Below are 27450 nucleotides of genomic sequence, written 5' to 3'. Positions count from 1 at the left end.
CAATAATTCTTAAACTAGAGACACATGAGTAATAGAAGACCCCCATGCGCAGAAAAGGTTCCGCGACAACGAGATTTCCAGCAACTAAGGTAACAATTCGATGACAAAGAATTAATATTGCAACATTTAAATCCATATCGAAGATCGAATCGGCTCCGCATCTCCAAAGAAGAACATACATTTACATAGAATAGTTGTAGACTCAATCATCGGCGAATACGAATTTTATAAAATTTGACGCGTTCAAGCACTCCAAATAGCTATATTGCTCGACGAAATTTTTTCCATTGGATACTACTTAAGTTGCAACCACGCTTTTTGGACCGCGTAATGAATACAGTAGCATCCTCAATCAACTGATGCCAGGATTTGTGCTCGCGAAAGACCACGTGCAATAATTTTAAAGATTAAAAAAAAAATGGACAGGAATTATGTACCTAGATACTTGTTATCGAACAAGTGCAGTATATTTGCGATTTTTACGTTTACGACTCCTTGGCAAATTACGCGAACGTGGGCAGAAAGCAGAGCCGCTCCCCATGGATCATCTCGTTTTCCAGAGTCGACACTACTGGATTTCCTTCTTTGCAGAGTAAAATATGTCGTTCAGAGTTCGATTTAATAATTTGCATCCGTTGAAAAGTAATGTCAAATTGAGTATATTTTGCGTCGCTTACGATCAATTTTATTGTGTTTTACTTAAGATCACGAACACCTATCAGAATGCTATCTGGAATATCTATCAAATCAACCATGGAAAAGAAGCCGAAGTGGAATATATCGAATTGAACATGGCTTTTATTATCGAGTGAAAGAGGGATTATACGTAATTTGGTGGAGAAGGTTAACCAGAATGAAAAGTGAGTTCGGAACTGCTTAAATACCAAAGAAAGAAAACAAAGAAAGGAAGATACACAATATATAATAATATATTTAGGGTATTAACCTGTATCAATAGATATTACTTTTCTTGCACTGCTGACTGCGGAACGTTAACACATTGTGAATAAAGCCAATTTCAGAATTATTAAAACTTTAACGTTTTCTCTCCGGGAGAAGGGGTTATTTGCGACCCATGGTTCTTTTGAGACTTTTGTTCCTCGTGATGTGTAGGATCTGTTGCGATGAAAAAATATTTGACTTTTAATTTCAAGGTCAAGGTCGTCTTTGCATAAGACTTTTCGGCTTCTACAAATCTCCGTCGGTCAGAAGTTGTAAAATCACGCTACGATCCTCTTCACACTTATCTCTTTTGTACCCTGTACACGGGTAACCTACTATCCGAATAATCTAATCCGTTGTATCGGTTATGTGATTTTTCGTTCTTCTGTAATATCAATATAAAATTTATTTTGTGATGTCAGTATTTTGCAAACGACGTAAAATGCATATGCATACGCGCAGTTTAATGTTATTAAATACGTTCTTGAGAAACTATACGAAAAAATCAGCCCAATGAAAAAGGGATTAAAGCGAAAATCGTATACGATAAAAGTTGTTATGTATACTTTCATCTGGCGAGGATACAGTGCAAGACCCACAACGTTTCCAATGTATACATATGTACATGTATCTATGTACATACTCACGAAACATCGCGTGCACGTATTATTATGTATTTGTAGTTGTTACAATTAGGTAAGTATTAGGTATATATAGGTATGGAAGAAACTATTCTTTGTCACGTTATGGAAAACGTCATTAAGCTGACAATGTTTAGATTAATTGTCAGATGTACGAATGAAAGTAATTGATTCGAATAGAAAGGTTGCGTACAAAATGTTTTACACCCCTATAAATCGCTAGGGAAACATTAATATTTACGTTATGTACGTATATCCAAATTTGATATTGAATATTATCGAAGCGAAGTCAATGTTATCGTTTTTTCCTATCTTTCTTTAATTAGCACATAATAAAGTAATCACGATATTTTTGCACGAAGATAATGTCTTAATGTATCATGTATAAATAATTGTAAAAGCGTATAGTCTCGCAAATAGGTCTTAATAGATAATCAAAAAAGTTGTAATCAAATCAATGCACTAACGTTTGAATATGAATGAAGATTTAAAGGTATATATTAATAAAACGTTAGGGATGAAGGGTCTTGGTTTTGTTTGGTACAAACGTATTCTTTTCACGTATCCTTCGATCCTACCTGGTAAACTTTAGATATCCACATCATGAAGAAAAACTTGCCTTATAGCTTTTATGTACGTTTGCATGATAGTAATACTATCTGTCTTGTCAAGAACGTAACATTTCATTAATTAGAAAGTCGCCCAATGCTAACGTATTTATGATCAAAATCGATCGTAAATAATTATATCGATCTGTGGCGTTTCAAGAAGAAACAGGTATCCTTGGATAATGTACATCTTTACCATTTGCCATTTATATACGACGGATGATAACAAAAGCATTAATATAACATAAACTTGCCCTGTTTTGATCAGTTTTATGATACCATCACGATAATCACATTGGTGTACGCCGCGACAATGAGACCGCGTAGCGTAAACAAACGTATGAGGATATCCTGGAATTTTTGAAAGCGTATCAAACCTGACGAATATGTTACATCGCAATTTGTACCTTCACGAATACTTAAGCGTATACGTATATGCACGTACCTTGCATCGCGTCGCATTGGTATTATTTCTAAGTGCAGCAGATGTATCTAAATTGTGTAAAGAATATAACTTCTGAACAATAATTTTCGAGACAATTTTCCTGCAAACGATAGACGCCTGAGAGATTGTAGAACGTGATCGGGTGTAACGGGTCTATAATATGTTTTATTTATGAATGTTAACTGTACCTATTTTCGAAAGTTGAAGGAATTTCTTAGCGTGTAGCAATGGAAATAGTGTCGTCAATGAAACAAGTGTATATTATAAATAACAATACCGTAAAAAACATTCGTTATTGCGTTAAATATAAATGTTAATAGAACATTAAAATTTCAATATAATATTTTAACGTATTCTAGTTTGCTTCTTGTGTTGCAATTATTAATTTGTTTTGGTAAATTTGTTTTCTTTTTCGTAGAACTAACATTGTGCAAGGAATAAAGACCTTTTGCGATAGAAATAAATACTTTTTCTTCGAGGAATTCGCATCTTAATAGGGAGACCGATTCTTTCCTCTGTGGCGTCGACAAGGTAAGGAATGCAGCGATAAAAATCACTCAACAAGTCTCACGAGTTCCGCTCTGGAAAGCGTTACTTGGAGTATTTCCCACGTATATAATAATTTTTCTTTTGCATCTAGTATGAATATCTAATTACTTAAGATTGAAATATCCCACTATTACACGTTGGGAACGGTGAATCCATTATATAAGTGGATGTATATTCTGTAACATTACAAACTTGTCTTTTAGTAAAGTAATGTAAAGGCAAAATTACAAATTTTCTACCGGCGGTAAACATTTCATTCTTACTAGGATTGAAATCGTGTAATTAGTCGTATAATTACATTTCCCTTTATTATTATATAAATTATATTTAAATTCAGCGTTACCCATTACCCTTACCCTTACCTTAGATATTACTGTTTCTTTTTTTAATAAATTATAATTCTTTCATAAAGGAATAATTTAATTTCGTAAAAGTATATATAGTATAAGAAATAATACACAACGTATTTTCAAGTCAACGATTCAACCGACTCGACGCGACGCGACGTTCAGTCGCATCTACTCGAGAACCCTCAAGGAATATTTCCCGGAAAATCTCTTGTGTGCCTGTTCCTTTGGTGAGGTTGACAATTCGAATCACGTAAATTCCGTCAAAAAATTCCTACCGCTGTTGCAAGAACACGGACCATTAGAATTATGTATATATGTAGTTGCGTGTAATGCATTTTGCATGAAATGAAACAATGTTAATAAGAGAGATTTTCATGAACAATAGTAATTTCGTATCGTAACAATTTTCATCATTATCATACCGAGATATTTATACGTATTTTTTACTTTAATAGATAAGTAGGTACTAATTTATCAAGTACCACAGATAGAAACTTTCAAGTATCGGTTGTTAATTGCGGTGTGGCATCCACGATTTTTTAGTCATACACATTAAGTAGTTGAAAAATTGTAATAAGTATCATATTGTGACAGCCTTTTTGCGGTATTATCGAATGAATAATTTAATATGTTGGCAAAAGCTGGTAGCGATTAATATTAGAAGCACGCTATTAATCTCAATATGTTCATTAACTATGTGATCGTAAGAAAACATATGTATGTATAATGTACACATATTCATAATCCTGCCCAATGAATAAAATTTAGGCGATCTTCTCATCAAATAATAATGATATGTGTATACACGGTAATCTAGTTTAAATATAGCTAACCGTTTCAAATGCATACATGTATATGAAAGATTAAGAGAGTAATAACTCAGTAGTACACATATTTTTTAAATAGTTTTCAAATAATCAAGACTTTTGGCTATAAAATAATGTAAGAGATAAAATGGTATCTATGTTATTAGCCTAAACATTTAACGTACAAGATAGATTGATTTACAGCTAAATGTAAATAATAAGTTGTTGGTAACAACCTAAGAACCATAAACGGAGAACGATATTAAAAAGTATCAATATAAATTTGTTAAATTATATAAATACACATGTGTAGTTTCATTTGAAATCATTCAACCTTTTTTCTACCATATCGCTTCGTCCTTTAAACATTATGGATATAATTCTGATTAACTATAATTGAATATCTTTTCAGGCAAATGATGATAAAAAAGGATCTTATTTTTGGATCAATTGTGAACGCTGCTCTGTACATATAATAAGTATTCATGTGATCTAGTATAAGAAATATCAATTAACATTTATATTAGAATATTAGAGAAGACGGAAGTTGAAAGGAGTTGGAAAGATATATTAGATGGATGTTAGGATGCTACTATGGACCAACAGACGCCAGATTATATCTCCAAAATGACCGATGAAATACGAAAGGAAGATAGAGGAGAAAACCTCTTCAAACACTGCCTAAAGGAAAGAAAAGCCGGAAAAGGAGATAGTAAAAGACTAAAAGAAATGCTGGAACACTTCAAAGAATGTAGATATAGCCAAGAAGGAATAAAGTAATTATGGGAGAGAAAGGTGGATGCAAGGGAGATTCTACCAAAGAGGAAAAAAGATGAAAGACAAACAATGGAGTGAAATACAAAGATCTAGATACAATATGAAGTATAGGAAAATAACCACAGGAGGTTTACCAAAATATTTAAAGAAAAGAAGGAAGGAGGGAAAGCAAACGCTATTAACAAGAGCAACGTGTAATAACTTGGAGAACGTATATATATTTGGGTGAGTGACGAAGAAAAGAAGTGTTTATTTTGTAAAACTAGCGAAGGGACATTTAAATACTGAAAAGTATTTCCTATATATATTGCTACTGCTACTACTACTACTACTACTACTACTACTACTATTACTACTACTATTATTATTATTATTGCTATTAGAATATTAAATTTATACATGTTACAACCTGGAAAATATTCAATTTCCTACTAAATGACACTTGTTAATGTCATTTACATGGAAAAATTTGTCTGTCATTTATCTTGTGTCACAAACTTTGATGTGTGTAGTAGATAAGTACGACATGCATTATGAATAAAACAAAAGAATTTGTCGCACCTGAGATTTTTGAGTAATAGTTAAAGCGAAATCTTCGTCGGGTGCGGTATCCTCAGGGATCATATTGGCATCCCCAGGTACAGTACTGTATCGAATGGTATCGTTAATCGCTTTGGCTGGACCTCCTATGCAACCTGAACAATTACCGCCTCTAGTAATTTCACGTTTTCCTGAAAAAAAGAAAGAAAGGCAAACAAAGAAGTTAAGTGTTAATCTTATTCTAGAAAAATCGTATGATATTCTGTTATAATTATAACTGCTTAACGCTAATCGATTAACTTAAGTCATATATGTATGTTCAATATAGGTACGATGTATTTATAAAATAAAGCGAAAAGAAATGATTAAGATTAAGAATTAATATTCTTATCTAACAATGAGCTATTCGTTGTTGAAGAAAATAAATGAAATACATCAATTCATAAGTAATTATTTTATTTATAGTTACATATAAGTATAATTAATAATGTAATAAATACAATAAGTATAAGAAAGAAGTAGTACTTTCTACAAGTTATTAAATACTAGATATTAAATTACATATCAAAAGGTATTTTTTTAATTACTAAAGTTAAGCAAAATTATTGAGTTGCTCGGAAAGTTCGTGCCGATTTTTGGTAGGTGACATTAAGGCAGATCTGAACATATCAGAATGATTGAAAACAAATTACATGTATACATATTCCAAAAGGTGATATTTTAGGCAAGTTTAGAAAAAAGTTTGATTAGGATACATTAATTTTTGTTAATTTTATACGCTCTTAAATATGGGAGGAAACAAAGTGCGTCATAGGCATTTGATACTTTTCTTCTACCGGAAAGGCAAAAATGTCACACAAGCAGCAAACAAGATGCGTTGTTTATGATGACGGTGCTATAACTGAAAGAACGGTGCGGAAGTGGTTTGGTAAGTTTAAAGCTGGTGATTTCAATCTTGAAGATCAAGGACACCCTCCACCATTGATGAAGATCAGATCAAAACACTGATCGAGAATAACCCACGCTATACGATACATGAATTAGCGGAAACGTTAAAAATATCAAAATCCACCACCCACGAGCATTTTGTGAAGCTTGATGTATGGCTTCCCAACGATTACGGAAAAACACCTGATGCATTTCCATTTGTGACTCACTCTATAAACGCAACAAGGAGACCTCATTTTTTAACTAAATAGTGATGGATGATAAAACATGGATTATTTGTAATAATATTAAGCGGAAAAGATCTTGGGGAGAGCTGAATGAATCCCCTTTGGCCACCTCAAAAACCAGTCTTTATCCGAAGAAAGTCATGCTCTGTGTCTGATGAGATTGGAAAGGAATCCTGTATTACGTGCTTCTACCAAACAACCAAACGATAAATTTGGAAAAATATTGCTCGCAATTAGACGAATTAAAGACGGCAATTGAACAAAAATGTCCAGAACTAGCGAATCAGACGGGCGTCGTGTTTCTTCAGGACAATGCGCAGCTTCATGTATCTTTGACTACTCTACAAAAACTGTTGAAGCTTGGTTGAGATGTGCTATCCCACCCACTGTATTCACCAGACATTGTGCCCTCAGATTTTTACCTATTTAGATCATTACAAAATTCCCTTAATGGCAGAAACTTTAACTCTTTGTTTGACATAAAAAATCATATTGAAAAGTTTTTCGCCGAAAAACCTGAGAGGATCTAGAAGGAATGGAATATTCAAACTACGTGAAAGATGGAGAAAGGTTGTGGAACAAAATGGCACCTATATAATTCAATAAATGTATATCGAAATATAAATGTGGTGCGTTTGAATTTTCTTTAAAAATCGGAACGAACTTTCCGAGCAACCCAATATATGTAGATAAGTTGATGCGATTGAATCCAAAAAGATGCAACATATTATGCTATAATATTATGGATATGCATGGAAGTTAATTTTTTAAAGTACGATCCATACAACACATTTCCACATAAAATGCCTTAGTCGACTCGGTTCTTTTTGACCGCACGGTTAATGACTATGTTCTCATACGATGTTGGGATTCTTTCGTGCCTAATGTTTTCCCAACTATTATGCATATCAATTACAATCCTACTGAAAGTACAAGGATGGACGTCGTTTGGACGCAATTAATGATACCGCAATCTACATGTACGATGAATTCAGGACGCTCTTCGAGAAATGTCGCGTTTACTTGATTCATTTGTTAAGTTGTCTACCTCGATTTATGTTCGTCCCCTGTAAACGTCGCGTGAATCCTGAACGCGGTTTCGAGATTGAAACCGATAAACAAGATATCTGCGATCTTACATCCCTTTTTTATTGTTTGTATTTCAATGAAAAAAATATCATATTTTTCTTTTTGAATAGAAAAGATTAATTATGTTAGTGCGTGGTACAATTTACTGATTGAATTCATTAACATTTATTCGTTTTCTACTTGCATATCAACAAACTAAATCTATAAATCTAAATATGGTGATATTTTATTATTTTTGACCAGTTACGAAATAAATTTGTCTAATTCGTTAATTATTAAATTTCCAAGGCATTATATTTCGTTTGAATTGTATAAAACATTCATAAACGGCATTCGTTTATACACTCTGCTTATAAAAGCAAGAAAATTATAAGAATAAAAGAAAGAAAATTTTCGTTAATTTTAAATACAAATAAATCCTTCTTGTATACATACATGTATGAATTTATAATTATTACGAGCATTTGGAAAATTATATATTTAGTAATCATGATTAAAATGATTATGATAAAAATGATTGTCATATGTATGTGCTTTTTAACATTCGATATTAAAAAGATAAAAGTGATTATATGTAATATTCATAGAATATTTTTCATATTTTTCAATGTATTGGAGTCTACGAGTTGGCACAAGTGTGATAATTTTTAATTGAAAGAACAGTGTACTTTTTTTGTTTTTTTAATGGACGGCAATATGTATTACCCTACACATATTACGTACGATCTTAGATTCGTTTACAGATTTCTGCACGATATGATTTTACGACTAAAAAGTGAAACGTCAGTACGTATACACTCTCTGATATACTTAAGGCTACAAGCAGGAACAATCGAGGACAAGACCTTGGCATTACAAATGCCCCTTGCATAGAAATTGATACCACAACCTTTCCAAGCGTTAACATACTTTCTAGTACTCGTGTTACAGAACTGTGAATCCATACTTTTTAAAGCCAAAAAGCCAATTCTTTTCAAGTGCGAACAGATAAAAAAAAAATAGAACGAATAGAAATTAATATAAAATTCAATCATTTATTACAATTATTTAAATATCAGGTATAGAAAAGAATGTACTGTTTTTATAACGTATCTCCATATCTACAAACAATTTCAATCTTTCGGATATCCTTCATTGATATCAACCTGATGTTTCTTCTTTATTTTTCAACCATATTGATATCCAGTAATTATTGCTGGATTTCGAATTCTAAAAAACGTAGCAATTTTTAGGCACATGGCCAATTTTTGAAAGAAAAATCTTCTTTGCAGTGTTCCCTAATATTATTTCTACGTACGATACATTCACAATGTGAGTTTACAGAGTTCACCGGAAACAACTTTTGTCTACTATGTTAAAACGCGAAAGAAGTGCTGTGTTGAAAATGCATTTTTTCAACCGCTATATTTAACCGCTTTGCATGATCATTTTCTGAGCTGTGCATTATTTCGAAAATACAATAATAAAGGGCACAACATTTTTTAAACGAAAGGTATGTAACGCTAAGGGGCGTTAAGATATCTTACTCTATTAACCGCTTCGCTACCACGAACAAGATACCTCACGACACAATATTGTTCGTACAGTGACCACAGACGAGTTATCCCGCGTGTTTGTTTATTAGAAGCTGTAATTACAGAAAAGCAGACTCGCGGCATATCGTAATGCGGTAATCTCGTAATGCCGTTATACGAACGGTATTGCGTTGCAGGATAACTCGTCCGTGACCATCGTACGAATAATATTGTATCGCGATATATCTCGTATACGCTTGCGAAGCGATTAAAGTACCATGTACTGATTATTATCGTAAGACCAAAAGTAGACAGTTTTCGGTATATTTGAAATATATTTATGTATGTACGTCAAAATATTCAAACCTGCTCGAACTGCAATTAACATTCGTTGGGCCACACTTACAGAAAGTGTATGTCTTGAATACAAAAGGCAATGCTTTAATTAAGAATCACCGCACTATCCGCACTGATCGTAGAATACTAATATCGCGTGATTATAAGACCTTCTTTCAAACTTTACTTGGATATTTCGGTTCATATTGATCAAATAATGTAGATCATGCGCTTTCTACCTTTGATAGAATGGTATCATACTAAGCTTGTATTTATTTATTCTTTCTTATTTTTGTTCAAGATACATTCTTTCAGCGTGTAATGCAAGTCAACGATGCGTTACATGAGTGTGAAATAGCATATTTCCTCTTTGAGTATGTATGTATATACACCAAACTTTAACTTGTTTGATATTTTATACTGTGTGGGTGGTTATAATTTGTACCAATTATAAACGAAAAATTGGAAATCGAAATGAATGAATATGTTACAATCATGCCCATACCATAGAAAAATATATACTAAAAATTGTTACAATTTAGTTTCGATACATCCTTTGATCGTGAGAAAATCGTTATTGAGTATCTATGTATCAAGAGAAAGGAAGGAAAGAAAGGAAAGAAAGGAAAGGAAACAATCGACGACTAAGAGAAGTCTAGTAAAGAAAAACGTAGTCCTAGAAGCTAGTATTTCTGTTGTAGTAATTACGGTGCTATTGTTCTAAATGAGTGTTCACCTGATGCTCGGACCGAAGTACCATACCTTTTTTCAAGGATGTTCCTCGTGTCAGGTGCCTCGTCATAAAGCTGGAAAGTAGCTGCATACTTGTTTTTCGAACGACTTCTTGATTTTCACCGTGATACTCTCACCGTGGCGTCCTATTCCACCGTCACTTTTATTCTAATAAAATCATCAATTAAAGACCTCGAACAGAAACATTAACCAACCAAGAATGTTTTGACAAATCGTACACAAAACGACTATAGATTTAACGATCTTTAAATAGAAATACGGGCATTGGAAACCTCGCCTTGCTCGGCTCTTTTTAATGAATCATCGTTCTAAGGATAAATATTTGATAGCGGTGTTCTTACGATGCTGTTAATTTGAATCTATGTACGTGTTCACTCGGGAATTTTCGTATGATACGTATGATACTATAAGCAAGGAAAAAGTCGTGCCTCGAAGTAATTCGAAAGAAGAAAATAAAACACTTACGATTGATGGAGTTCGTGATATAATATAACTGCTCTTTGATAAGCTGTACAAAATTTTCTTTCGACACGAGGTAAGTACGTTACTGAAATTGTTCAATATCGTTCTGTGACGCTTTCTTCTCTAATATTAAGCTGAAGATTATATTTTGAAAAATTTATTCAATTTTCACATAGTGTTTTTCACTGTATTTTCGTCTTCAAGTCTTTATCGTCGTTTGAATTGTTTCTGAACGTTATCTGAATAATTTAAAAATTCTGCAATTGCATTAGAGAGAATGAAAGAAATTTCTTCGCGAAAAGTTTACAAATTTTTTCAAGTAAGATTTCTTCCTCTAGAGTTTAGAGTCTAGGCTAGAGAAACGAATAATTGCACAACGATTTTCGATTCTGATTTGGATTATCTTGAATGATTTCATAAGCTAAAATGTATTAATAAAATATATTTTATTAAATTCCTCAAACTTTAACATTTTTAATCGAAATTCAAAGAAAAATTTACTTTTGTGTAAACGCACCGATTCATTATATATAAAACTAGATTCTTCTCTTTGTTACTTCAAATAGAACTAGGTATTTGGAGGTAAACAATGTTTCTGTTAAATCAGTAAATAATCTTAATGGAAAATCCGTTTTCCATTTCTCACGGCACCATAATAATTGAAATCGATGGATGACGGAGATTCATATTCGTATTTTCCATTGTTAGTGGAAGAACGCGGATCCTTTCCTACCGGCACACGGACTCGTACTGGATACGAACAAATTGTTAGTACGCCAAGGACGCCACCGGCCATCTGTTTTCTCGAAAAGAACTGGTTATATTCGCGCTTGCGCCACCCTTATCACGAGTCACGAACACAAATATGTTTCTGCGATTGATTAGAACTGTATTGCTCTAAAAACTGGAGGATTGATTAATCAAGGATCGGTGTACATTATATACATATAGTATCTTTTTATGCTACATGTATTCATGTGTACGAAATCTTGTTATCTGTTAAAGAAAATTTATTATTTTTCGTTAGAAAGATTTCCTTTCTTCTTTATTTCATATTTATATGATAATCCATAATTCATTTTCTTTTCCTTTCATTAAATTTTAAGGCAATAAAAATTTATCCATTTACAATGATTAAATTCGTTTTAATAAATATATAGCAATTTCCATAAAATGTAGGTAATAGAAGTGAACTATTTATTAAATTTATTACATCTCTGTATACTCCAAGTTTGTTTAACTTTTTCCGATACGAATTATATTTTAGCATTTTATGTAATATACAGGGTGGTTGGTAACTGGTGGTACAAGCGGAAAAGGGGGTGATTTTACGCGAAAAAAGAAGTCGAAAATATAGAATAAAAATTTTTCGTTCGAGGCTTTGTTTTCGAGAAAATCGACTTTGAATTTTCGCTCGGTACGCGTGCGGTACGTTATAACGGATCTCACTGTAGATCGTTGTCTCGATGGAAAAATTAAAAAAAAAAAATTTTTATTCCATATTTTCGACTTCTTTTTTCGCGTAGAATCACCCCCTTTCCGCTTGTACCACCAAGTTACCAACCACCCTGTATAGTATTTTATCTTGCAAACTAATAACAAATTATCTAAATTTAAAACATATTCACAACTATCATATTTACTACGAAGAATGACGATGTTAGATCAATGATTAATATCATGTGCACGTAAGCGCAATGTAAGAGTATATTATCACCATGCTGGCCCCTGAAATCTATGATGCTAATGGCGTTCGTAAATAGGGACCGTTGCTTAACGGCATTGTGCGTGCAACATGTCGACAAGTAAAATTTCCACCCGAGAAAACATTTTCATCCGGCGCTATTAAAAACCTTTATAACAGGTAATAGTAATGGTAACGGTTTCGTAATAACAACAACAACAACAACAACAATAATAATAATAATAGTAATAGGATATGATTATATGTATAGATAATAATAATTTATATTTTGTGTATAGTGCGTATAATGTCATTCGGTGTTTCCTGTCATTAGTAGATTTATCAGGAGTTTCTTCGATTTCTTAAGTCATCTAGGAACTGGAGCGAACACTTCGCTAAATATGTACCTACATGTTGTCCGATTGTTATATTGTGAAGCGACTAAGATAAAATAGTAATTATATCGACAACATCATGGTACGTATCCAGATGAATGTTTGCAAATAAAGTTCGATAAATCGAAGGAAGAATGATCCGATGGTACATTAATTTTTCCAAAACTAAAGGCTATTCGTTCGTGAGAATATGTATTACGGCTTAACATTAAGCTTAACGTTATAAATCATTAAGATCTTTTGTAAAAGATATCCTGAAATGACTAATGATAGTAATGTAGTACTCGTCAGATTGTGGGATTGCTTTCAAACTACCAGCTCTCGTCGTCGACCTCTCTTTCCTTTTCTTTCTCTTTTATTTGTTTCCTGACCAACATCTGTCTTACGCGCCATACCTTACTATACCGCATTACATTGCCACAACCCGTACATAACGTACCGATCCAACGACTCCGCGTTTATGGTGCAATGTGCTCACCGTCTACCTCGAGAATTTCAGAGAATTTCTTGAAAAAAAAAGCATCTCAGGGACGCATCTCAGGTCACGCGTCGCCCTGTGTCGATTATGTGCGCAAATTGATAGCTTTTCATTATGGAATTTATTTGAAATAACATATGAGCCGATAGCTTGAAAAATATCGACATCTTCAAAACACACATTTTTTCCATAATATAAAAGTTATAATAACCGTGTACATGTAATGCTTTCATTTCCTATTTATTTGTAATTAAATTCGAAATATAATATGCAATGAATATTGTTTTGGGTTTGGGAAGTGGATAATTGATTTCTTTATGAATGAAGAAAATATGTAGTAACAAAACATGTATATCATCTCGTTAGCTCACTGCATCTTGTTAAATTCATGATAAATAAAGATGATATCTACATACGTATCATACAAGAAGTAAAAGTAAATAGACGTGAGAGCCACTTCCTTCAAAAATGATATAATCGATTAACAGTTTCGTTACAACTGACATATATGTTATGTCATATGATTTGTTCTAATAATGCTACCGATGCATTTGTTTCGTTTCGTTATTTGTTTCAATAATGCGTCGCACCTATTGCGTTTTTATTTTCATCAAATATTTATTATTATTGCGTCGCCACGCTTACAAGCAGAATGTTATTTTTCGTCGATTTACTATTGATTCGCCAATAGAATAGCTGAGAAAGAAATTAGGTATCCAAAAGAGTTTAAGGAATCTCTTATACATTTCTAAGAAGAGTTAGAAATGATGCTTTGGACGATAATTCAGAAGATACGCCACTTATACGTAGCGATTCTGACAGTTCGTTGTCAGATAGCACCGATGTATGTACAGTTGAAGATATGGTAATTGATGATATATATATCATTATTCTCAACACCAATTGTTCAAATACCAACTTTATCTGATATTCCAGTATATTGGGATGGTAATGGGGATTCAATTTTCAATGAAGAATTCAATTTACAAACTAAAGCAAACTCTTAATCGATAGTAATTTTCTTGATATATGTGTCATATGAGTTGATGGTTGACAGCCGGAAATTCCAATGTGCAACTTAATGAATTATTTCTAACGAAAGGGCAACAATTCATAATATTTTCCAACTGGAAAGCCATCCCTAAAGAGAGACTTTACCGAAACAATGTAGATATTATTCGTTAGATAACAAACGAAGAGGCAACATCAAACCAATAAAAAAATTGTCAAGCAAACTTCTGTTTTGGAAATTGTTTCGAAAAATTTCATTTCGATATGCGATGATTTCAAAATTTATGTATTTGTTATTAACATATTATGAAACATAATTTGCATTGCTTAATATTTCGCAGCTTTCTTTTCATTTATATATACATATAATAATTATATATATTAAATATATGACATATAACATGGCGGTACAAGCGGAAAGGGGGTGATTCTACGCGAAAAAAGAAGTCGAAAATATAGAATAAAAATTTTTTCTTTTTTAATTTTTTTTTTAATTTTTCCATCGAGACAACGATCTACAGTGAGATCCGTTATAACGAGACGCGATAAAATGCACGCGTACCGACCGAAAATTCAAATTCGATTTTCTCGAAAACAAAGCCTCAAACGAAAAATTTTTATTCTATATTTTCGACTTCTTTTTTCGCGTAGAATCACCCCCTTTCCGCTTGTACCACCAGTTACCAACCACCCTATATATATATATAATTTTATATATACATATATATACACATATATGCATACATAAAAAATGACAATAAAATCAACTAAATATTTAATTGTCTTCACGAACTGGTTGTACATATATTAGGTACTATTAAGTAGTTGAAACGCATGCGTCACCAACACTGCGTGAAAAAGGTACATATATACACGCGTATGTATCGTGCATTTGACAGTACTGCTGTCACACCATATATTGTACATTTAGACGGAAAACATCAGGCAGAAAGATGAAGCAACGACCAGTAATGTTAAATTAAACATTATCATATTAAAGAGTAACATTACTGTGATTTCTGACAAAAGATATTTTATTATCAGCAAAAGTGTTGAACAACTTTGATTTATATCAGCTATGGAGAAATAATAAAATATGTGTATATATCTGTATATATCTGCTGTAATTGGACGTTTACACGAAATAACATAATAAATATTAAATACAAATGATCGACATTTAATAATGTGAAATCATTGAATTTTCTCGTGATGGATTTTATTAAATTTACTTCTAAAGTAAATGTATTTTTCTCCTCTGGCATATTTCTACGTATACCTTAGAAGACAACACCTTTCACAGAGTGAAGTTCTTTCTGAAACCTGTTCTTGTTTTGTCGAAGGAATTGACACTCTGACTAGCTTCCTATTCTGAACTTATTTACATATTTATACTGACATACCAGCGTATACATTGTGAGAGATGTACACTAGTTTACTTTCCACAATTAATATTAACAGACTTCGTTTCTACAATTATCTGCCAACTATCTGTTTGCTCTCTTATTTCTAAACTACTGGACCGAACAAAATAGCATACTATTAAATTAATTAACGAAACTTGCGTTAATTAATTGGTTAAGAAAGATATTTGTTTTTTTTTTAAAGGTGAATAACATTTAAGCTGTTCAAGGCAGTAAAGAAACGAAAAATATAACCTATAAATAGAATACCAATAGAATTAATCGTAAGTTAATCGACATAAGAATTTTCTACTAGCAACATGTTTATACCAAGTTCAGTGTCTTTCATTTCTTTCTCTTTTCATAAAACTAATAACTGCACCAGCTTTCCTTACGCGGGACAGCGTGAAAAATATTGTAGCTATCATCGAAGAGAATTATTTCCGTTAGACTAGTTTTACGGATTATGTTTATACGAGTCAAGCGACCACATCAAGCTTTTCCAGCATAGGGAAATGCGACAATTCATTATGAGCCAATTCACGTAGTAATAACACGTGCGCTGGAAAGTAATATGTACAATTCTAGCCGCGTATCGTTTGGTGGTATGTCAATTGTATGTACTTACGTACGTTATTTACATACAAATGTACATACGTATGAGACCAGCAATTTCGACGATTCAACGCGTGTGATAGCATTTTACCCATTAACGAACGTCTTACTTTTTCGTGAATAATATACTGACCTTGATAGCCGGTATATGTACATATGCATAATATAAGAATCCTTTCACACTTTCACGAATGACATACATAACTACATATGCATGTATATCGTTTTCCTGGTCCTGCGAGCGAAAGCGTGTTTTCCATAACTTCCATGCGGTATAATTAGAATTTCGTGAGTTGTAATTAGAATGATACGATAACATACATACCCTATGTCAAAATTATCTATCTTATCGCGTAGAGAAATTGTTGCTCCGTTTGCGTACGTTTCCACATTTCTATCCTCAAACCGATCTCACTGATCATACACAATTCGACGACAACAAGCAAGGAGCTGGAAGACAGACTTTCTTGCGTGAAAATGACCACGCATAACCGGTCGACGCATCCGTCCTCGTTCACGAGTATAGAAACACTGACCTGCCGTCACGAGAGGAGAGCAAACCAGGTAAGAGGTAACAGAACCTCTCCCTACTATTTCCGTCCTGTCCTCTCTTTCTGCTTCACTCGCTCTCCGTCCTTCTTTTCCACCTTTTTCCTTTCTTCCCTCCTTAATCTTCTCTATTCTTTCTCCTCGCCTTTCCTATCTTATTTTTCTTTCTTACACCTGTGTTTCATACTTCCTCTGACTTTCCCTGTCTCTCTTCTGCATCTCCTGTCTTTCTTTCTTCACAAAATTGTTGGGTCTATCTTTTTCCTATTTCCACTGCTTTGATAGGTCTTTTCTATCGCTTCGTTCCCTCCTTTCCTTTCTTCTTTTTTCCCTTCTTTATCTCTTTTTTGCAAGAAATCAGGTATATTGCGAAAATAGAATATATTAAATCTCATTCTATCTATGCACTAATCACTATTCCATTTTATTTTTTTTTTTTTTTTGGTATACCATTCTCTGACACTGACTAACCGATTTATAGCAATTAATAGTTTCTAGGTTTCTAAATTAAAATAAAATATTATTGTAATTTATAAATGTTGTAATATACAGACATGCTCCATTCTGCTGTATATTGTAATTATATTTTATTTATATAATTATATTTTTGCTATATTTAAACGATATTTTAATTATGTATAGGTAAGACTAAAGTATACATAGTTTACGTTTTGCGAGCATTCTTTATACGCACGCTTTAGAAAGATGAATGAAATAATATGTACATATGTCTGAATGAGAAATGAGTAACATCCACTTCGATTAGGATCTCCACGAGTAGATATATTCGATCGATATAATAAAATATTTTAATTTGCGAAATAACAATGTAGTAAATCTTTTTGCATTCCTTGTATGGAAGAAATTGAAAAGCTCATGTTTTAGAATAAAACTGAAAATGTTGTCGTACACAAATATACACAAACATACACAAACATATAGCTTTAGAGCTAAGCCTAATTCGAAATAACTGGTTTTTTGATAAAACGCCCTCTTTACATATGAATAGAAAAAAAGACCAACAAACACCAGATACAATCGTTTAAACTACCATTTAAATACATACTGAATAACCATATAAAAAACATTTTTGAGGAAAATCATTAAAATATGATCTCATTTTATAATTTTTAAATTATGTTTTTTTATCTCCATAATTACCGCTAACGTAAAGCCACCCTGCAGCGTCGGAATTATATTTTCCAATATAAATATCAATTTTAAACAAATTACATATAATTTGTTCTTTATTAGTTCCATTTCGCTAATCCCAAACAAATGAGATTAATCATCTTCAGAAATAAATAACATACATATTATAAGTCCTTATTTTTCCACTATGTATTTATATCGTATTTTTTTGTAGGCATACATTAATGTGTCTGATTGTTCATATATGTATTGGAATAGGAAGATCGATATTTCGTCGAAGCGAATAGGTCCTTACCTGCTGCCTACGCGTCCTGGTAACTTTACATCACTGTAACACCGGTATATCTAGCAGCTAGCAGACAGTGGCGTGCGTATCACCAAGTTCACCGTCTTTTCTTGTAACGTAACCCTGCGTAGGGTGTATTGCTCTCGCGTGCAGAAAATGTATTGTTACGGTCGTCAGCTGCTCTTTCGCTTCAAACGAGTACACTCTTTCTCTAGGTGGGGATATGCATCAGGGTCCCAGTGTACGACACACAGAGGGGAATGACTAGAAAACAGGGAGAGGGATTTGTTTCCTATTGTTCACACTGCATATGCATGCAATCTTTGCTCGACGATTGTCACCGTAAATTGGATATTTGTCGCCTATGGAACTTTTCTAAGGTTAACGTTTCCTTCTTTCCCTGTTTTTTTTTTTTTTTTATAAATCTCAGTGACTCGTATCCTGTATATAAGTACATGTTTTGAGCGTACTTCGTACGTTTCCTCATTCGTTCCTTTTCTCCTACTAGTTAATTATTATCATTTTATTTCAATACCATTCATTTTGTTATAATAATGTTATAATGATATTATATAAAATTTTTAAACTGGTAAATTTTATTTTTATTGCTTGTAAATGTAATCATGATTCGTTTCTGTCTCCTGTTACAAGAGAGATACAGATACACGAATATTATTATTGATAGTTGTATAAAAGAATTATATGAGTCATTAATGTGAAATGTAGATCCGCGGAGGTGAAATTTAGCTTCGTGGAAGCCAAATTGTTTATTATTAATAACACAAATTAAAATATATTTTTTGACATTCGATATTATGTATATACAATATATAATATAATATAACGTCATATATACAGGGTGGTTGGTAACTGGTGGTACAAGCAGAAAGGGGGTGATTCTACGCGAAAAAAAAAGTCGAAAATATAGAATAAAAATTTTTTTTTTTTTTTAATTTTTCCATCGAGACAACGATCTACAGTGAGATCCGTTATAACGTACCGCACGCGTACCGAGCGAAAATTCAAAGTCGATTTTCTCGATAACAAAGCCTCCAACGAAAAATTTTTATTCTATATTTTCGACTTCTTTTTTCGCGTAGAATCACCCCCTTTCCGCTTGTACCACCAGTTACCAACCACCCTGTATATATGATGATATACATATAATAGCATGTATCTTGTTATATATATATAACACATATGTATAAATGATAAGTTAAAGTGTTAAAGTGGAATCACCGACAATGATATAATTGCACGAAAAAAAATATTAGCTCTATAATTATACATATCTTTATCTAAAATATACTCTGATTTGAACATTTAATCTGACCTTAGGTGACACTCTCAGAATTCAATCTAATTCAATAAATCTTTACATTTAGACACAAATTTTGTAACATTATATTTCTTAATTTTATTTATTCTCTTATTTTTTATCAAACTGTTTCGTTTCATAATATATATTATATTTGTACATATACAAGAATATTTCATAAGTAAGATAAATGAAAAATCAATCATCTTACCTATTCATACTATAATATGATATAGTATAACTAAATAATACAACAAGGTAAATATAAAAGTTGTTTATCGTCAAAAAATCGAGATCTATATGTACATTGTCCTTTGTTTATGAATTTGCATTTCATTTATATTATTGTCTAATAGTCTAATACCTGAAAGATAAAACGTAAGTGCAAATGGAGATAAAATAAAAAAGAAATATTTTATTTATACAACTACAGGACTTTGTAACATTGACTAAAATGTCTCTAATAAAATATCGGTAAATTACTCATTGAGTTCTTAATTTGATGGACTATAGATGACGTGACCTGCTTGTATCTATCTTCATGCTATATAATTATACAAATCGATCCATTTGTTTACGGAGGTCGTTTGCTAGTCCATTGCGTTTTACCAGTATTTTTAGATTAAATAGTATTATGCTTTAAATCCTGTGTTTATGTGACTTTAGAAGGAAATAAAGCTGCAATGCCGGGGACTGAAGTTAGTATTTTTATGTATCACAGAAACATGCGTTTTAAATGAAGGATACTGAATTATTTTTTTGACAGTTCTGGCTGTCAAATCGTATTATTATCGTAATCGTATTATTCATTAGAAATTTGGGAAAAGAAATATAATAATGAATATAAATTAAATTTTGTCGATATTTTACTCTTTTATTTCTCGTATCGTATAACTTTTTCATGATTTAATATTCTTACTTTTAATAATATAATAATCCTTTATTTAGGACAATACAGCAGAACTCGGAGAAATAGAAAATGTTAGGGTTGTGGTCCGTGTTCGACCTTTAAATGGAAAGGAGTTGGACGGGCACTGTAAGAATATAGTACGCGTGGATACAATAAATAGTGAAATAACAGTTGAAAATCCTAATGCTGCACAAGGAGAACCACCAAAAGTATTTTCCTTTGACGCTGTCTTTGATACTGATTCAACTCAAGTTGATATTTACAATGAAACTGCGAGACCTATCGTGGATAAAGTTCTTCAAGGATACAATGGAACTATATTTGCATATGGACAAACAGGCACTGGTAAAACATATACTATGTCAGGTGCAAAGACATCTCCACAACTTAGGGGAATCATTCCTAATACCTTTGCACATATTTTTGGATACATAGCTAAGGCTCATGACAACCAAAAGTAAGTATTTTTTATGGAAAAGGAAATAAATCAAAATTTCATTAGTATTCAATTTTATATTTAAGTATTTTGTGTGAATTAAACATATAAAGAAATAATGTTTGATTGATAGATTCCTTGTACGTGCAACATATTTAGAGATTTATAATGAAGAAGTTAGAGACTTACTTGGTAAAGATCAAAATACTAGACTAGAAGTAAAGGAAAGACCTGATATTGGAGTATTTGTAAAAGATCTCAGTGGCTATGTTGTCAATAATGCTGATGATTTAGATCGAATAATGTCTCTTGGTAATAAGAATCGTAAGTATCTTGTCAGGTACCTTTGTAGAATATATAATTGTACATATATAATTTTAAATATTAATATCTATGATAATGGAAACAGCCATGCTTCTAATGTTATAATAAATTCTTATGATATATAATTCTTCCATATGATATATAATTCTTATATAATACATAGGTGTTGTTGGAGCTACAGCAATGAACGTATTGAGTTCGAGGTCTCATGTAATATTTACAATCACAGTTGAATCTAGTCAACTTGGAGAGGATGGCGAACAACATGTAAAAATGGGGAAGCTTCATTTAGTTGATTTAGCTGTATGAAATTCTTATTCTCATTATCCCACTGTACTCTAGTTTAACATATTTTCTAATTCATGCCATTGATATTCTCTAGGGTTCGGAAAGACAAAGCAAGACAAAAGCTTCTGGAGTTCGTTTAAGAGAAGCAACAAAAATTAATTTATCACTTTCGACACTAGGTAACGTAATATCTGCATTAGTTGATGGTCAGAGTTCACATGTGCCTTACAGAAATTCCAAACTCACGAGATTGTTACAAGATTCTTTGGGTGGTAACTCAAAAACTTTAATGGTAACATTATTCATTTTCTTTCCTTTCTACGTTTTCTTTCTCCATTATTCATGAAATAATTATTTCAATTTAGTGTGCAAATATAAGTCCAGCAGATATAAACTATGACGAAACTATCAGTACACTTCGTTATGCGAACCGCGCTAAGAATATTAAAAATAGAGCGAGAATTAATGAAGATCCAAAAGATGCTTTACTTCGGCAGTTTCAAGTTGAAATCGAACAATTACGTAAACAATTGGAAGAAAATGGTGCTGAAATGTCTGAATCTGAAGACGAATCTGAAGATTCTGAAGAAATAGGGGAGACTAGACATGAGAAGAAAGCTCGACGTAGAAGAAGTCAAATATTAACAATGGAAGAATTAGAAGATAGGGATATAGATTCCAATGAAAAAATTGACAAAGCTGAAAGAGAAGATAAAAGTCCCGATGACAAAGATGTTATCGAATTAAAAAGAACTCAGTAAGTTTTTAGAGAATTGGTTAAAGAATATCGCTGAAGAGTATATAAGATATTAATTATTCTAGGAGCGAGAAAGAAGCATTACGAGAGAAAATGCAGAATCTACAAAATAAGATTTTAGTCGGAGGTGAAAATTTGTTGGAAAAAGCAGAAGCTCAAGAACAGTTATTGGCTGCAGCTGCAATTGAACTTGAACAACGTAAAAGCAGAGAAGAACAGTTGAAAAAAGCTATTGAAGCAAAGGAAGCTGAACGTATTGATATAGAAGAGAAATATTCTTCCTTGCAAGAAGAAGCTGCAGGGAAAACTAAGAAATTAAGTCGCGTACATACAATGTTAATGTCTGTTAAAGCAGAGTTATCTGATTTACAGCAAGAACATCAAAGAGAGATGGAAGGGCTTTTGGAAGGAGTTAGAGGTATTGGGCGAGAATTACAACTTCAAGAGTTAATAGTAAATAGTTACATTCCTGTTGAATATCAGGTATCTATGGCAGTGTAATATTTTATTTAAAAAAATAAATATTTTCGCCAAAAGATCTATGTACCAATCCTATTTTAGACAACGATTGAAAGATATGTTCATTGGAATGAAGATATTGGGGAATGGCAATTAAAGTGTGTAGCATATACAGGTAACAATATGCGCAAAGCACAAATCACGCCACCATTAGGAACTAACAAGGATGTACGTATTAATATTTCAAAATTAACAATAAATCACATTTATGTAATAAATCATCATACTTACAATAATTTCTATTCCTAGCAAATTCAGCCTGATATGTCAAACATATATCTCTCTTACAATAACGGAATTGATAATACTTTCGTGCAACCAAAAAAAATACGAAGCCGATCTGGAGTTCCAAGGCCAACTACAGCACATAGACGTACACCACACTAAAACTATGTTTAATCTATAAAATGATAAAAATATTTATATTTCACAAAGTATTCAATTCTATGATTTTTTAGAATTTTTTTTAAAGCATTATTCTAATTTATTTTTGTTTATATAATATATACTAGAAAATGAGTATTTTCTGCAATTATACATTTATTTCTATTCTGAATTAGGTATGTTCACACTGATCTTAAGTACTGCATAGAAGCAAAGGGTATATACAGTATAATAGAACAATATCTAATTAACAAGACCGGTTTATTAAGAACTACAATTTCTGTGTTGTATGATCATACAATTTAAAATTAGATGCTATGCAAAGTACTTAATTTCTGCTAATTTACATAAATTGCAGAAGTTAGAATTAAGTTCGATAGAGTTATTATTATTTCAACTCGGATGATTTTCACCATTAATACTTAAAGAAGAATTATAACAGTAAGATTTCATGTTTTATGTATTTAGATACATTTTTGTGCGATGTCTATGAAATATTAGATGACGAAATCTAAATCAATGAATCAACTTCCACAGAAATTACATTTTCATATTTAATAGCATGCTATACAAGTTACTATTAAATGGAGAATTGATATAAAGATTTTAGGGAAGAAAAAGTATGTGCTGTACCTGTGTAATAAGAAATAAGATCGTTTAGCTCGATATAGGAAATTAGAGTTAAATGTAACTGAAAACAATAGGAACGCAATCTTTATCAAAAACTTAGCAATCTTATGTCTTTTTTCATTGTCGTTTATGTATTATAATTTGATAAAGACCAGATTTTCTTTAGCTTAATAATAGTATTATAATAAGTATTTCTATATAACGTTAAATTTTGTCACTAAAACATGATAATTTAAAAAACGCAAAAGTAACTTGAATTTTGTTTAAAATTTAACGTGTACTAATGCTTGCTTAATCATTTATGTCAATAAACTTATAGAGAAAGCAAAGCACATCTCTATGGCAGAATAGGATTTTAACTGCATTTAAATTATTTTTTACTCTCTATTATCGAAAATATTTAAAAATTTTATCTGTTTTAACTTTTTATTACGACATTAAGTACTGTGATAATAAAAATTCTTATTATTCTCAATTCCTTACCAATTACTTAAAGCAGTTAAGGATACTAGATGTTTGTAATTATTATTGTGTGTATATTATGCTTTTTTTGTATATAATTTACGAAATAAAAATAAATAATTATGTACTTATATAGTTTTCCGCATATTCGTTTTTTATTAAAGTTTCCTATCACAACATCAGTATAAAAATTTAGCTAATAAATTTTGTTTTTATCTCGGTATTCTTGAATCCATTTTTTAATAAAGAAGCGATGGTATTTCCGTGCTAAAACAACACTATATGGATCATTGGCATTACTGCTTCTTAAGTCAAGATGATGTGCACTTTCTGGTATTATTACTGCTACTGCTGAAGAAGATAAGTTTTGTAATACTCCACCACTAGACCATGGATCCATTAAACCATTACTAAATGAAACAAAATAATGAATAAATAAAAGATTACGTTATAAATGATAATTGTATTTCATGTGAAATATTAGTATATATATGTAGACTTGTATTATGCATATATTAATCTCACATTTGTTTCAATTGTTTTAAGTAAAACAAATTAATATTACTTGACGATATATACCTGAAAACAATATTTGTTGCAGTAGACAGATCTTTACATCCATATTGTTCGCATACTAAGTTTGGCTGTGGTTTTACTGAATATTGTTTCATACAGTCATTGATATATCTATCCAAATTCCATGAACGAGGTTTAAACATATCATTTATTCCATCTGAACATATTGGCATTACCATTTCTGTACAGGCTTGGAAAGGCCATCCAACAGCACCTAATTGAGGCACAGAATCATTTAAATTTAAACACTTTGTTTCACTAGAATAATTGGTGAATATATTAATTGCTTTGTGTATTGCTATTAACAACTCTGTTCCTACGAGTGATTGATTTGTTAGATGTTTGCATACAGCCTGTAATAACAACAATATCTTGTAAATTATAAAATGTACATAAATGAAATAATTTTATTTAGAGATTAATTGAACAATAAACTAATTGTAAATTGAGATACTTACTTTAACGGGGTAAGCAGGTAATGGTGTCAAAAAGTTAGCTTCATATGGATAATTTACTACAGCAAGGTTTATATAAATATCTTCCAAATAAGACATTAGTTGTTGGACATCACTTGAATTTTTTAATGGTTGACATAATTTCCAACTATCTGCTAACCACTCTCTCCCTTTGTCTATTAGAAAAAATAGAGAATAATTTTAAAAATATAAAAAGACAATATAAATAATAGGTTACCCTATTACCGCTTGATGTTATATTGATGATAGTATTCCATGATCTACGAATAAGTTTTGGACAGTTTGTATGAGCTGTTTTAAAATCTGAGGTAACTATGCGTACAAAAGCTTCACATTCTGTAACTCCACTAAACTGTAATATTGGAGCTGAAGATGCAATTGCTCTGTAATATTATATAATTTTTATTTATATTATATATCATTTTTATTGTATTTCTAGTTGGTATTGTTTCACTAACCCTTGTACAACATGAGGATATTTCATACGTATCCATGCACTAAGCATACCACCATATGAACCACCAAAAACTATAACAGGACTATACTTATATTCTGGTTTAGATTTCACATATTGAATCAAATCGACATAATCTGCAAGGGCTTGTCGAGATGTTAGATATCCTAAATGATTCAAATCCATGTAGGATTTATTGCCATAAGGCATAGATTCTCCATAGTAACGATGTTCAGCAAAAATTAATAAAGCTCCAAATTCTGGAGCTATGTCCCACATAAAACCCTGTAAAATATAAGAATTAAGTCGGAATTTTAAATTATGTTTAAATGAAATGTTAGTTAATTATCTTATAGGTTGTATACTTACAGTATTTTGAGCAAAATTTTCAATGTTACCTTCATTTCCAGTATAAAAGAAAATAGGTGCATCTTTTTTGATTTGCCAAGTATTATTTACAAGATATCGTAATTTAAATGTATCTGGCACTGAAAAGCTAAAGTGATCCACCTGTGATATATTTAAAATAATTTACTTTTTATACAAAAAAAATATAAATAAGATTCATACACGTATGTAATGTATAGAACTTTAGTAATTTAATAAGTTTAGATCTCTGTATATTGAGAGATTTTCTCGTAAAGCATATGCAATAATCGATAATTTATAAATGTAAGAACATATGTACATTAAATAGGCAAGAAAAGTAAACATATAAAAATACTTCGTAACAAATGTCACCGATAAAAGTTCTACATCAGGAATTTAATATCACATACTGGCATATCAATTGTTTTAATCTCATATTTGTATTTCCCGCTGTATAACTCATTTTGAGTGCGTAATTGATTTTGATAGTTTCCGTAAAATTTATTTAAAAGGATATATTGCATGGTAGGTTGCCATAATGCAATAAAAATGAATAGTAAAATATTGTACAGTCCCATCTCAATACACTATCAATGAATTCCAGATTCCAACTTTTAATTGACATTAATTGAATTAATTTATGATAAACTGACATCGGCAACAACTGTCTTCAGAGCATTTCCGTATCAGGCACTGATATATACACATACATATCTGTAATACATATATCCACAGTCGTATATGTATTACAGTGTATTAACTTTGAACCCGTGCATGCAAAAACTTGGAAAATGATCACATGACCACACATACGTTTAACACTACAATCAAAACATGGCATACGCCACCTAGAAGTTACCACTATAACTAGAGCTAATTATAAACGAGAACACAGAGGGAGTCTGGTGTCAGCGGCTACTACACGCATATTGTTTATTTGAAAAATATTCATTCAAAAAATACAACTCTTTCTTACTTCGATCGGCA

At 31.6% G+C, this 27450-nt stretch overlaps 3 protein-coding genes across 10 annotated transcripts in view; 1 reads left to right on the top strand and 2 right to left on the bottom strand.

The window, feature by feature from the left end:
- Window positions 1-18716, bottom strand: part of LOC117210367 (tricalbin-1-like) — a 32694-nt gene extending 13978 nt beyond the window's left edge. For 2 of the 8 annotated variants that reach the window (XM_033453322.1, XM_033453319.1), the window contains exons 1-3: window positions 10991-11146; window positions 10535-10672; window positions 5680-5849 (exon numbers count right to left, since the gene is read on the bottom strand). In XM_033453322.1, the coding sequence (XP_033309213.1) occupies window positions 5680-5849; window positions 10535-10595 (231 nt within the window). In that variant the 5' untranslated portion in view covers window positions 10596-10672; window positions 10991-11146. Of the gene's footprint in view, window positions 1-5679; window positions 5850-10534; window positions 10697-10990; window positions 11147-16706; window positions 16809-16894; window positions 17114-18569 lie in introns of those variants that run through there. The other 6 variants (XM_033453325.1, XM_033453324.1, XM_033453320.1 and 3 more) reach the window with 6 other exon arrangements.
- A 1700-nt stretch (window positions 18717-20416) lies between these two features.
- LOC117210371 (kinesin-like protein KIF3A) lies at window positions 20417-23578 on the top strand. The gene is made up of 9 exons (XM_033453344.1): window positions 20417-20576; window positions 20827-21245; window positions 21358-21548; window positions 21712-21851; window positions 21931-22128; window positions 22202-22593; window positions 22659-23076; window positions 23155-23280; window positions 23362-23578. The coding sequence occupies exons 1-9, from the start codon at window positions 20562-20564 to the stop codon at window positions 23497-23499; spliced, it is 2037 nt and encodes a 678-aa protein (XP_033309235.1). The 5' UTR covers window positions 20417-20561; the 3' UTR covers window positions 23500-23578.
- A 1141-nt stretch (window positions 23579-24719) lies between these two features.
- LOC117210373 (lysosomal Pro-X carboxypeptidase) lies at window positions 24720-27177 on the bottom strand. The gene is made up of 7 exons (XM_033453346.1): window positions 26874-27177; window positions 26464-26604; window positions 26099-26379; window positions 25866-26023; window positions 25623-25795; window positions 25168-25517; window positions 24720-24998 (listed from the first exon to the last, which is right to left on the bottom strand). Exons 1-7 carry the CDS (start codon window positions 27039-27041, stop codon window positions 24785-24787), a joined length of 1485 nt encoding a protein of 494 aa, XP_033309237.1. The 5' UTR covers window positions 27042-27177; the 3' UTR covers window positions 24720-24784.
- Window positions 27178-27450: the final 273 nt, after the last annotated feature.

Source organism: Bombus bifarius, unplaced genomic scaffold, assembly GCF_011952205.1.
Source record: "Bombus bifarius isolate JDL3187 unplaced genomic scaffold, Bbif_JDL3187 scf7180000008203, whole genome shotgun sequence".
Lineage (NCBI taxonomy): Eukaryota > Metazoa > Arthropoda > Insecta > Hymenoptera > Apidae > Bombus > Bombus bifarius.
Note: the sequence above shows the minus strand (reverse complement) of the source record. Positions and strands in the feature narration are given on the sequence as shown.